Source organism: Pungitius pungitius, chromosome 11 (assembly GCF_949316345.1).
Source record: "Pungitius pungitius chromosome 11, fPunPun2.1, whole genome shotgun sequence".
In the NCBI taxonomy this organism is placed as follows: domain Eukaryota; kingdom Metazoa; phylum Chordata; class Actinopteri; order Perciformes; family Gasterosteidae; genus Pungitius; species Pungitius pungitius.
In genome coordinates this window covers 13633905-13647051 of record NC_084910.1, presented here as the reverse complement: position 1 = coordinate 13647051, position 13147 = coordinate 13633905, and the positions used below count along the sequence as shown (strand labels likewise).

The window sequence follows — 13147 nt, the reverse complement described above, 5'->3', positions numbered from 1 at the left end:
CTTTATATATCTACTTAAATTTCAATCAGATTTCATTGTACTGCGCAACATTATCCGACAGCTATAGTTAATTCGTTCTTATACATATTTGTGTACAAAAATAACTTTGTACTTTGTACTGGATTCCAGTGTCTATAATCAATAAAACACTTGCAAAGGGGCCACGGCACTTCAAGTTGTTTGACTTTAATTTATGTGAAATGCCTTTAACCAGTTTCTATTATACACATCGTATAAGTATACAGACCATAAAGAAAACCTAGATTTCACTGCACAAATAAAAGTGTTTATAAACGTGGACTCTCCTGCGCAATTTACGCTTTACGTAAAACCCACGTCGTCACCTTCTGTTTATTAACTCAAGCCGGGCCGTCTCTTTACGTAAACCGGTTTGAGAATACCAAACCCACCGTGACGCTACGACACAGTGCTAGCGATCGGTGAAGGGTTCCGTGGGTCATGGACGAGGAAGGTAAATAAAAGCGAAGCGCTGAACAACACGCTGCGGTTGGGTTCACTCTGCGGCAACTTTTTTTTTAACGTTACGGTTGGAGAAGACGTGCCGGAGAAGACCGCAGAGGAACGGAGAGGAGGGACTGGTCGGTTGGGCTCCAGCAGCAGGTCGGCGGTGAGATGAACACCACGCTACCCGTCTATTTACGCCTCTCCGGCCGCACACAACGGGGATGAGCTCAGCGCCGCGGCTAGCTTGCGTTAGCTAACGCTAGCTACACTCGCTGCTGTTGAAAGACCACACGGACCGTTTGGTGCTTTGAAGAAGAAAAAAAACAACGTCTGTTGGATTCGCCATTTAATGAGCAGCACGTGTGCTGTATTACAAGAGATAACGCGAGGAACATTTACGAGGCTGACGCTGTTTCTGAGTGAAGCCCCAGTTAGCATCGGGCAAAAACAATGGGATCGGGCTGCTCCATATCAGTGAACTGGTTTGACACATGACAGCAGTTTGACAATCAAAATCAACTGACTGTTAGTTTCTTGCATTGGTTTGTTTCCACAACGCCACAGTGGAATATTCGTCTATAACTGAATCAGTATTTCACAATAAAAGCGGGACATATGGAACTGTGCAGGGACGCAAACATACACGCCTTCTTCCAGGGTGAATGCACCCAGTAGCAGGCTTACGATATGGAACTGTGAAGTGCTCAAATGATGTGTCACAGTGTCCTCTGTCACACTGAGCGTATTAATATCTTTGTTCAATCCTCTTACTTCGACCCTAATCACCATAAAGTACATCTCTTTGAATAAGTAGGAATGCGTCGCTCTTAAATCTGTTCGTCTAAGACGTGTCATTGATAAGTAGTAGTTCACCTGTCGCGTGGACTTTTTAATATATTTTTTATATAGTGTTTTTGGCTCATCATTGCTGCAGTTAAATAGAGTGAAGTGGACAAGATGGGCAATTCCATTTATATTCCTGATAGTTAATTATGGAAAGTGTAATCACAATGTGTCCCCCTCCTGTGGGGGTTGTAGAAGTTGAGCAGGCCAGCTTGTACAACAGTTTGTCATCTGCTCATCCTGGATAAAGGTCGACAGCGTTGTGTCCTCTATCCTGGGTACTTATTCTGATCAGGGCATGAATATTGGGACTGTAGTCTTGTCATAAAGTATTTGGTTATTCTTTTGCTTTTTCAGGATCAGGTGAGTGACCCTCGTGGGGAAATAGGGACAAACTAGAATTGTATTTCTATATCATTTTGATTGTCTCATTTGTGGTTATCTTATAAATGAGTGTAGAGATACCAAAATGTTGAGTAATTTATGCAATATCTTAATTGAAAATGTATACTGGTGGTTGTGGCTTAATTCTTTATTTCAAGTCCTTAGTGTAGAGTAAGTGTCAACAAAAGTGCACAACAACTTAATCCAAAACCAGGACTAAAATTAATTTTCCTCAAAGGGTTTTGCAATTTGTAAACCTGCGAAATCCTCTCTCACCCCCCCCCCCAAAGAATACTTTTCAAAGGGATAAAAAAATAACTTTTTTTACTTGACAATTTTTTATATTCGGTGTGTGTAATATATAATAACATATTTCTTTCATTCGTACCAAAAAAGTACTTTGTTCCAATACCCAGCTTTATTATTAGAGTAATAATCGTCTGTGATTTTGTATGTAACCATTTGGAGATAATTGCATTTTGTTGTTGCACGAACTGAATTGCATGCCAGCTGATGGAAATATGCAGTGAATGGCTGTGCCTGGCGGGCCATCATGTCCACATTATTAACGGTTCATTCTAAGCCAGGAAACACCACGGAAAACAGCAGATGGAGTCTGGTTTTGGTTACGTAACTTTCTGTACTGTGTGGACACGTTGAACAATTTAAATATCTACAAAAATGGTATTCACTTTGGCTGAGTTGTCTGAAGATGATTCTGTTAACTTTTCTAAACACATGTGGAATATTTTGCAGATTGTCCAAACACAAATTGAGTAATTCATCTGTTCTTTCTCTTCTCAGTTCTCAGGTAGTCGGATTGGGTTTGCCTCATCCTCGAGTTGCCATGGCGATGCGGGATTTGGTGGAGGCAGAATGTGGGGGAGCCAATCCCCTCATGAAGTTGACCAGTCACATGACCAAGGAAGGGGGGGCATGGCGGCACCACTCAACACCTACAGTGAGTAATTTGCACATAACCATTAATACGTTGAATAGTTGAACTTCTCAGCCAGATAGATTCCAACAAAGAACACACATTTCAGTTGTATCATGAAATGCCTGTTGGACGACAGACATGTAACCAGTTGTTCTCTTACCTCGTTATTTGCTTATTGTTTTCTCAGATTCCTCCCGCTCCCATTGAAATTGCAACTGAAGAAGAGGTCAGCGTTTAAGTTTGATTATGTATTCTGCATATTATTTTGACTACGATACTTTACAATATGTACTCTATATATGTATTCTATGCCTCTGAAGCAATTTTAGGGGTGTAACGCTTGTGTATACTGGCTGTAATTACCTAATGTAGTAAAATAAGGTTTTCAATTTTGTCACAGCTGGTGAATGAGTTCCTTCAGGCTCCCCCCCGCCCCCCACACACATTTGACATGGGTCAGCTGTTGGAGGAAATGCAGCAGATTGACCAGCAGAGCTACAGACAAGCTCCACAGAGAGGTGCACTTGATTATTCTTTCTTCTGTATTTTGCATACCGTTTTGGGGTGTTTTTGTCAGAAAGGTTTTTAGATGTTTCAAGCACCACATATCTCCACCTCATAGCTCCAGATGTGGCAGCGTTGGCCCTCTCTGGCGATTGGACGGAGGAGTTCATCTCCGGTCCTGACTCTGCCTCCGCACCAGGAATCATCGCTCTTGGTGATGCAGCCGATGCTGATTGGACAAAAGAATTTATTGCAGAGGCTGCAGGTATTTTGAATTTGTTATAGTTTAATTTTGCACTGCCATGTTTGACTCTGGACATGTAATTTGCCAAATGAAGCCAAGTTCACACTGCACAACATTCAAGTTGTCAAACCATTTTACTGTTCACACACATACGAACGACAGGGGCTCAAAAGCCTTCCTCTGGACACCTGAAGGAGGTCTTGCATATGAGAAATGACGCAGGCCTAGCGCAGTCATGGTTGATGATGTTGTCGTTGGCACACATGTACTCTATTGAACTTTTTCCCTTTTCATGTAGATCCCTCGTTTTCTCTGTGGTGGGCTACAGGCAAGGCGCCCTTTCTCCCCGTTTTTTTCCCTCAACCCGTGTCTTAAACTCCCCGACAAGTCCAAATTTCTAGCATGCAAAATCTGGAATGTGTGTAAGCGCCAAACAACACAGATTTGCCTCTGATGTGGGGATTTTGTCCAGGAGCTTGTAAACCTGTCGCACAGTGGAAAATAAGAGCCAAAGTAGTGCAGTGTGAACAAGACATGTTTCTGGAGTCATCATCATTAGTATGTCAGATTTCATTAATCTTCATTGACATCAGAGAAAACCTTCCTCCGCTAAATCCTTTGGTTTTTGAGTTATTTTTTAGTGCCTTTTATGTTCCTTTCCACTGTGTTTTTCTTCCCTTTTTTCACTTCTCTGTTCCAGATCCCGGTCGCTGGGCGGAGGAGTATCTGGAGCAGTCAGAGGAGAAGTTGTGGCTGGGAGACCTGGGAGACCAGGAGAAGGAATGGTTAGAACAGGGAGGGAAGGAAGGAGAGAGCGACTCTGTTGAATTTCAGTTTGTCAGACTTTTAGCTTTGTGTTCGTGTTTCTGATGTCTAATCTTCAACATAGTGCACTGATCTCAAAAAGACTCACCAGTCTGAATGAAGTTGTTCCTACCTCCATAAGCTCAATGAAACCGAACGGTTGCCTCTGATGGTATCGCTTGTTACAGTTTGATTAATATTTGCTTTTTAATGCGATAGGACAAAGGAGTACCAACCAGGGGAGGAGCTGAAGCAGACAGCCAATGAGCTTGTCTCAAAAATTGAAGACCCCAAGTTACAAAACACTGAGGTGAGCAGTGTGTTCCTGTGTGTCACTCATTCATTGCATCACTTCTCTTATCACCATATCCTTTCGCCTTTTCTTTTACACTTTGGTAAAGAACTTCCTCGGGGAGCATAGTTTATTGGTAGAGCTGATGACTTAAGTTTCATTTTGTTGTTTTCAAGGTCATTGCCTTAGTTTGGATAGAACATTATTGGTTTGGAACGGAATATACATCTGACAGAATGGTAATAGTAAAATGCATTTTGGTTCTCATTTACTTATTTTTTTCGTTGTTGTGTAGTTTCTGCGATTCATTAGGCAGATTGGCGAGGGCAGTGTGACAGTGGAGAGCAGAACAGACAAACAGCTCAAAGATAATGCTCAGGCCGCGGAGGCTCAGAACTGGGCCTCCAACCTAAACCAGGTACGAGTCACTGCCCACTGAGGAGGGGGTTGGTTGCCACTTGGAACACATTGGGGAGGCACAGTGGTTCGCCATTGCACAGCATAGACTATGCCTTATGACTCATCACCCCAGTATCTGATGCAGAGTAACATTTTCCACTAATGTAACCAAAAGCAGCCGCTACACTGAAATACGAAGCTCCACGCTGCAGAACATTGTAAATGGATTTTGTTCAGCAGTGAGAGGACTCTTATGACAATCTGCTTCTTCTCTTCTGCATTAAGTCTTGTGTACAATCAGGCTGGTTATTCCCACTTTGTCCAAGTTTTACTTCCTCTTGATTTTACTGAGGTTGAGAGTAATAACTTGGACTTCATCCAATTCAGGCAGGAAAAGATTTTGGATTTTTAACACATTTTCCCTATTTTATACAACTATAGATGTGTATTTTTGCCAAGAGTTATACTCATTATTTTCTATAAAAAGACAATTTCAACCTTTCTTTTTTTTACCGTTCCTACCTTTCTTTCTATGTTTTTGTCCTGGGTGTAAAGGGCGTCCATATTATTTTGTGTGCGTGTGTAGTGGTCAGTTTTGGATGAATATCTAATCATCATGGCTCCATTGTACTTATTTTCTGTCATGTACTTTTCCCATCTTTTAACCTGTCCTCAAACTCTCTGCTTGCCATTCTCTCAATTAACCACCACCATGTATCTATTACCACCTAAATACCTCCTACTCCGCCCACTCCGCCATCCTAAAAACAAAAAAAAACCTCCAACAAATTGCCTCCTCCTTATTACATCTTCCCCACCCATTCCCCACTGCCAACCCTCCTCGCCTCATGCCATAGTTCCTGACGGAGACGGGGGGAGGGAGTCTTCCCCTGGAAGCCCCAGAGAGGAATGAGAAGATTGAGAAAGTTAAAGCTAGACAAGCACAGCAGTGGGCCAAGGTCATCAGGCAGGTAGGACCTCTGTGGTCGTGGCAGAGACAGGTTTTTATTTTTATTTTTAGAGATTAGTCTTTTCCCACATAGAAACGGTAAGATTCACTCAGCGATTTATTGTTTTGTTACTGCTGAGTGATCAGGTTAATTTACCGGAGATCTTTTTTTTAATATTCTTTCCATTCACACCCTCTCCTGTTGTAATGTCCTCATCATCATCAGCTCTAATAAATACCTTTTTAGCCAGCCCGTGCATTCTCTGGTCAACCGCTGTCATTGTTCCTCGTTGTTCTTCAGGTGTCACAGGACTCTGCTGAAGCCTGGGTAGATGAGTTTGCCACATCAGGACCAGACTTCCAACAAGCCAAAGCTGCAGTGGAGGTGAGACTAAAGCTAAAGTACTGGATAGTAAATGGTAGCGGTGGTAACCGAGAGGTTAAAGCACTTTGTCCAAAAAACAAACCACTTTCTCCTTTAACTTAGTTGTGCTACGGAACCCTGTCAATACCTTCTTGTCTGTTCCTTGGAAAAGTGAAGGTCAAATGTGTCTATATCACAGGATGATGTATGATGTGCATCCGTCTCTTTGTCAGAGCGATGTGGACTTCTGGGAGAAGCTGCAGCAGGAGTGGGAGGAGATGGCCAAGAGGGACGCAGAGAGCCACCCATGGCTGTCCGACTTCGATCAACTGCTCAGCTCGTCCTACGACAAGGTAGCTATCAACTGGCTGAGGACAGTGTACATGGTTGAGGAGCATTTCCATGTATTGTCGTCTGCATTATCCTATTTCATATAGAAATCATCATTTCTCAATGTCTTGTGTTTGTCCCAGGGCTATCAATTTGAAGAGGACAACCCCTATTTATCCAACCCTGACCCTTTGTCAGAGGGAGTGAAGAGGATGGAGGCGGGAGACATCCCTGGTGCTGTACGCTTCTTTGAAAGTGCCGTACAGAGAGAACCAGAGAACCAGCTGGTGAGACTTTAAAAGCATGTAAAAAACAATCCATAAAGCCTTCTTACTTGTTATGGAACTCACGTATGTCTCCCCACAGAGGGCAGTTGTAATAACGCTGTGGCATGTGTGCATTTGTCTTTATTAAATTGCAGGCGTGGCAATATCTGGGAACATGTCAGGCAGAGAACGAGCAGGAATTTGCCGCCATCAGCGCCCTCCGCAGGTTGGCTATGAGAATTGCATAATGCTCATTATTTTAAGTTCAGTTTTTTTTATATACATAATTGGCAGACATTGTTTATAAAGTACACATTTTAAAACACTATGGGTGCTCAATCAAAGTTTTTATTGGGTGTAGGAAAGCTCTTTTTTGTGTAAACCTCCACAACAAACCTTAAATGGTTGCATAAAAACGGAATAAGTCTAAATAAGGATATAGATCCCATCTTTCTGCTCAGATTGTAATGGTAAGAATGAGGTCTTTTCATTTATCATTTGACCATAGTCAAACATTTACTTTCTCAACTCAAAGCACGTTGTCCTTTTTTCCTTTTTATTCTTTCCTCAGATGTATAGAGCTGAAGAACGACAACCTGACCGCTCTGATGTCGCTGGCTGTCAGTTTTACTAACGAATCGCTGCACAGGCAGGCCTGTGAGACGCTTCGTGATTGGCTGAAGCACAACCCAAAATACCGTTCTGTGTGGGAACAAAATGAGGGTGAAAGCCGCCAGGAAGGTGCCAGAGAGAAGGAGAAGGAGAGGGAAAGGGAGAAGGAGAGGTTCGGCTCACTGCTTCCAGAGTGAGTATAACACATGTGCGATTCATTGATTTAAGGTTTTTCACACATTTTTATCCCTTTTAACACTTTTTTCCCCCCTGCACAGATCTTTGTTTACAGATGTTCAGTCACTGTTCCTGCAAGCTGCCAACTCCGACCCCGCCCAGGTGGACCCCCAGCTGCAGTGTGGTCTGGGAGTTCTCTTCAACCTCAGCGGGGAGTACGACAAGGCCGTGGACTGTTTCAGCGCCGCTCTGTCCGTCACACCGCAGGTCGGTGTTGAATGTGGAAGCCGGTGGTTGAGACGCTACAGTACGTATTCACACTGCATTTATCTCTGAGCGCCCTTTCATTTTATTTTTCTTCTTCCCGCTCCATCAGGACTACCTGCTGTGGAATAAGTTGGGGGCCACCCTCGCCAATGGAAGCCGGTCGGAGGAGGCCGTGGCCGCATACAGGAGAGCTCTGGAGCTGCAGCCCGGTTTCATTCGCAGTCGCTACAACTTGGGAATCAGCTGCGTCAACTTAGGGGCTCACAGGTGAAGGATACATTCTTTGGTTATTAGATTCATGTTTTGCTTTGAAACGGGTAATTTTAACAATTTAACAACAGTTTTTAAGCTAACCCTGTTAATCTGGGTTAAATTCAAATTCAATACCAGCAAATCATCTCTGCTACTTTTTAATACGACTTGATATTTGATATCTTATCTTTTACATCTTGGCTTTCCCTCATCAGGGAGGCGGTTGAGCACTTCCTGGAAGCTCTGTCTCTTCAACGCCAGGCCGCCGGGGACGGAGCGAGAGCTGCGAGGGGACCTGGAGGTGCGGCGGCCACCATGATGTCCGACAACATCTGGTCCACCTTACGCATGGCTCTCAGCATGATGGGAGAGAGCCCTCTGTACGCTGCGGCAGACCGCCGGGACTTGGACACGTTGCTGGCTCACTTCTCCCAGAGAGAGGTGGGCGGGGGGACGGAATGAGGATCGGCCAGGGGGGGGCTTATTGAGTGTGAGTGTGTTTTGCTGGGGGGTAAATGTCCAGGGGACAAGGAAAGGGAATGAAGGAGAGCAGTAACGGTTACAGAGAAACCGAAGAGGAAGACACTGCAAATTACCCACCAACCCAGACTTCATCTTGTGGTCATGTGACCTCTATCAAACATTGCAGTATTATTCTCTCCCTGGAAGACGCGGTCAGCAACAATACAGTCACTTCACTGTATTTTACATGTTTGACAGTCCTCATATTTCAGCTTATTCTGTTGATCTGCAAAACTGGGTTCACCTTTGCCGTTGATATAAAATAATTTGTACTCTGTTAAGAATAATGATTGATGCTTTGTGGGAAGTTTATTATTAAACTCACGCTCAGTCTTCTTTATAGCAGGGTTTAGGTTGGAAGTGTATACTCGCTACGGTTAAGTAGATTAAAGCTACAATATTGAAAGAGTATTGCTTTTTATCTAAAGTGCTCCCGGCGTTAGGCCGGTCCAGAGTCCCAAAACTAATCTGAAGTGCAACAGCGGCTTGTTTTACTGTTATTTTTTTAATACGTTATTTAATTTTTTTTTGTAATTGTCAACCAGGATAGTAAACTGACAACCACTAGGACTTTTATGGTATGGTGTGTCTGTGTGCGTGCGTGCGCGTGTGTGTGTGTGTTGGACTGTGTGCGGGATTCAATTGGGTACAACTGATAATAAGGTCATAAAATTGTACTATCATTGACAATGATTTCTCTGGGCTCCTCCCTTCTCTAAGCTCTTTTTCATATCGCTCTTGTAAAACTATTTTCTTTGTTGTAAAATAATGCTAAATGCCATATTGTGTGTTTGTAACATAATTGTTGCACTATAATTGTGTTCAGGCTAGTTGTATCCTGACTGCAATGTTTAATATAATATTCAGCAATAAAGCTTTGATTCCAATAATCTGTCACTTATTTTTCCTGAAATGAACAAAGTGGATGACACAAAAAGCTGAAAAGAATGAATGAAAATAAAATGATAATGTAATCAGGATATTAATATAATAAAATAAGCCTTTTATTTAAAGCTGTACCTTTTTCAATTGGAGCTGATAATGAATCCTTAATTCATTTTTTTTTATATCACTATGTTTATATATAGTCTGGGGTGTGCCACCACTCATTGTTCTGAAGTTTAATTCAAAAACATTTTTTTTAAATGCATATATCTGTGGCAAATTCCTGAAAAAACTGGTTTCCTCCAGTTGTTCCATTCCTCCAAACAAGTCCCATTTTATTTAATGTGGAAATATGGTGTTGCATGCACCGCCAGACATTAAAACACCAGTATCAAAGTATTTTGGAAAAATGATTATAATAAATACAATCATGTATTTATTATTGTAAATAAAAACTATACTATACTAAAACAGTAAAAGTATAATTATTATATGAACACTCAGCCTTCATATTGACTATAATTCCGCAAATAATGTAGAAAAATCTAGGCATGATATATCATTGTTGTCCCTGATTTCACTGACAAGTCTACTTCATATTTGATTTTTTACGAGGCAGTTTGGGGCACGTTTCAGCTGCAACGTAACAATTTATTTTCACCCGTCATGTGACAAAAACAAAGCACGCATTCATTTGAAATTTGAAATGAGCTATCTGCTAGATACCACGCCCATATCTACAGCAATCCACTCTACGCCAATCAGCGTCGGGGAGGTGGGGAGAAGGCCGACGTTGATTGGTTCGTTCAAAAATAACAGCCACACTACCCCAACATTTAAATCTTTTTAAACTGCCTTTCGCCTGTTTACAGAATAAGTGAAAAGGTCCTTCGACACGACTGACACGATCTTCGTCTCGTATAAGGTAAGCCAGAGACTATTTTCCAAACTGTACTTTTGTTAACACTTACAAATGTGTGACCGCTAACCTACTATCACTAAAGTACAGTTAAGTTAACGTTGCAAATGATCATAAGAAATGACTCTACATAAATGGAAAGCTCACGCTGATTGACCTTAGCTTAGCTAACTTTAGCCATTCGTTAACGTGTTCCCAAATCTTTTTAGTTTTTATTATCTTAGCAAATGTCCACTTCAAAGTAATCCTATTTATCAAGTCATTTTTGTATCTTGTACAGGCACCCACTAGCATTAGTTAGTTTAAAAAAAAGCTTTTTATTTAAAAAATACTTTATATATGATGTTTATGCTCAGTATTCAAAGCTAGTGTACTGTGCTTTATACTTGGATTGTCTTTTGTTCCCAAAAGCCTTTTTTAGAGGTACTGTTAAGTTTAACATATTGCTCTGGTAGACTTCAAACGTTTATTTTATGTCTCATTCCCCTTGTGAACCAGATAAATTAGCGCCATGGGGTCCACTGAGAGTAAGATGGTGTCACCAACAAAACCAGAACCAGCAATCAAAAACCACCGGGTCACCGATCTGATCGATCCACGCTCTCCTTCCACAGTAATTGATCGTACGCCCATTCAGGTGGGTTATGTGGATAACTGGCTTTAAAAACTATAACTGGTGTTGAACAGGTTTAACAATCTAAATATTTTCCCTAGATCGATGGTCGTGTTGCTAAAACTGAGTGTCCTCCGGCATTAATTGATCCACGCTCACCCACCGTTGGCGTCAGCCGCACCCCGGTCAGAGAAGTCATGAGAGGTAACCAGCTGGTTTACCTTTAACGTTCAGCGTGACTTTTGTCCTCTGCAATATGTCCTTTAACTTAATGTTTTTGCATTTTCCCCTACAGCAACAGTTGGGTCCTTTGCTCGCCGCCTGGGCTTGTTTTTGCACAATGAGAGCGAAGGAAAACTCCCCAAAGCCCCCCAGAAAAGCTTCAGTGACGCCGTGGAGGAGGTGGTCTTGGAAGAGGAGAACGAGGAGCTGGCTTCTGCTGAGCCCCTCCTGATTCTGCAGGCCTCCGACAACACGGCCCCCTCAAACGGGCATGCTAACCTCCTGGCCACCCTTGTCCAGGCCCCTGTGGGTGACTCGAGCCCCTTTGTGCTTTACGAGAAGCCCCAATTTGACGTGGAATTAGAAACTGAGGTAGACGTCAGCCTGGAGGAGGCTGAAGAAGCGAGAGAGTCTCCTCTTCACAAGCGGCTGAGCATGAGTTTGATAACCTGCCATGAGGGGGAAACCTCATCCCAGATCTTGGCCGAGGTGCACCATGACAGCGCTTCGTCCCCAGTGCCTGGTGCAGGAGCGGAGCGAGTCGGGGGCGGTGCCGATCCTTCGTGTGCCCTTACCTCAATCACTGTTGAGCCAGAGTCCCCCGACGAGCCGTCCCTTCCTGCCGATTCAGATGGTTCCCCGGCTCCGGTGTCCCCCGCACGCTCAGACAAAGCCGAGCCAGAAGAAACCGAAGAGCTCCCTGAAGAATCTGCTTCACCTCCCGCACCAGAGCCGCCGAGTGTCCCAAGCCCCGAGAAGCCGCAGCCCAGCACCGGCATCCGCTGTCCCACCTTTGACCCAAAGAGCCCCAGTCAGGTGGTGTTCAAGCCGCAGTGGTTGGGGAAAGGTTTTGGCGCCAGTGGGCTCAGAGCTAGAGGAGTGCAGGGGGGAAAAGGAGGCTCCTCGCCTCTTGCCGTCCGCGTGGCCGTGAAGAAAGTTACCAACGAGAACAAGCGCCGGTCTGGAAAACTAAAGCAGAAAGGTGTGTACACGGTTTTTGTTTTTTTGCGGGGGTGGGGGGGGGGGCTTCTTATCTATGCTTACAAGATGTCGTTGGTTGACGTTTACTTTTCTTCTCAGGTACGGAAGGTCGCTCCCCACTACAGATGCTTAAGGGGACCAACTCACCCCGGGAACAACGTCCTCAGGTATTGTTTTTACAAACAGGCACTCGCCGCTGGTGACGTCTACGCTCCTTATACACTGAAACCTGCAAATTCCAACCTGTATCTGCTTGTGACGTTGATTTTTTTCCTTAAGTGAATTCTACCAAAAGTTGCTGAGGTAACCGTACGTGTCTTCCCTACTTTCCAGACAAAGCTGAAGGTGTCCAACCCAGATAAGCAGAGACTCGGACAGATTGACCGCAGGGTGCTTGCGGTGTCTTTGGATAAGGAGAACAGATGATTCACTGCGACGTGTGCTGAATCTTGCCTCGCTTTTATATCTTTTAAAACCTGCTTTTATGTGTACAGCTTTCTTTTATTTTTGTCCTGTGTATGTACGTTTTTATTTCTGCCTTTTTTCCTATTCTGTTTTTACCTTGTAAATATAAATAAAATTATTTGCATTGATACTTTGGCTTTAATTATTATGTCTAATAAATTCTGCTATTTATTTGCTTTCCAATTTTTAGCAAGATACTTTTATATCTTTCATTTCTTAAAAAAATTGTAAATCATTTCAAACCGAATAAAGGCTCAACACTAAATATTATTTTTGTAAGAAATGTATTCAACATTTTCTATGAAACATCCATTTGTTTCACATGCCTTGGCAATTATTTGAATTTTAGATAGTAACGGAATTTTTAAGTTGAGCCTTCATGGACTTCAAGTACTGAAGATTCTTCTGACAAAGTGAACTTCAGTATTGCTGAATAATAATACACTCC

At 43.0% G+C, this 13147-nt stretch overlaps 2 protein-coding genes across 4 annotated transcripts; both read left to right on the top strand.

Moving 5' to 3' along the window:
• Window positions 1-390: 390 nt before the first annotated feature.
• Window positions 391-9534, top strand: pex5 (peroxisomal biogenesis factor 5). 3 transcript variants are annotated; one of them, XM_037453356.2, is made up of 16 exons: window positions 391-621; window positions 2497-2653; window positions 2820-2858; window positions 3033-3150; window positions 3255-3401; window positions 4081-4165; window positions 4404-4494; window positions 4772-4894; window positions 6126-6209; window positions 6422-6541; window positions 6662-6805; window positions 6940-7010; window positions 7356-7589; window positions 7675-7840; window positions 7950-8107; window positions 8308-9534. In XM_037453356.2, exons 2-16 carry the CDS (start codon window positions 2540-2542, stop codon window positions 8552-8554), a joined length of 1941 nt encoding a protein of 646 aa, XP_037309253.2. In that variant the 5' UTR covers window positions 391-621; window positions 2497-2539; the 3' UTR covers window positions 8555-9534. The 3 variants fall into 3 exon arrangements, with proteins under 3 accessions (XP_037309253.2, XP_037309252.2, XP_037309254.2); XM_037453355.2 differs by having other exon boundaries at window positions 391-628; window positions 8308-9533; XM_037453357.2 differs by lacking the exon at window positions 4772-4894 and having other exon boundaries at window positions 392-628; window positions 8308-9532.
• Window positions 9535-10329: 795 nt separating this feature from the next.
• cdca3 (cell division cycle associated 3) lies at window positions 10330-12829 on the top strand. The gene is made up of 6 exons (XM_037453412.2): window positions 10330-10424; window positions 10917-11055; window positions 11133-11235; window positions 11327-12235; window positions 12334-12401; window positions 12568-12829. The coding sequence occupies exons 2-6, from the start codon at window positions 10930-10932 to the stop codon at window positions 12658-12660; spliced, it is 1299 nt and encodes a 432-aa protein (XP_037309309.2). The 5' UTR covers window positions 10330-10424; window positions 10917-10929; the 3' UTR covers window positions 12661-12829.
• Window positions 12830-13147: the final 318 nt, after the last annotated feature.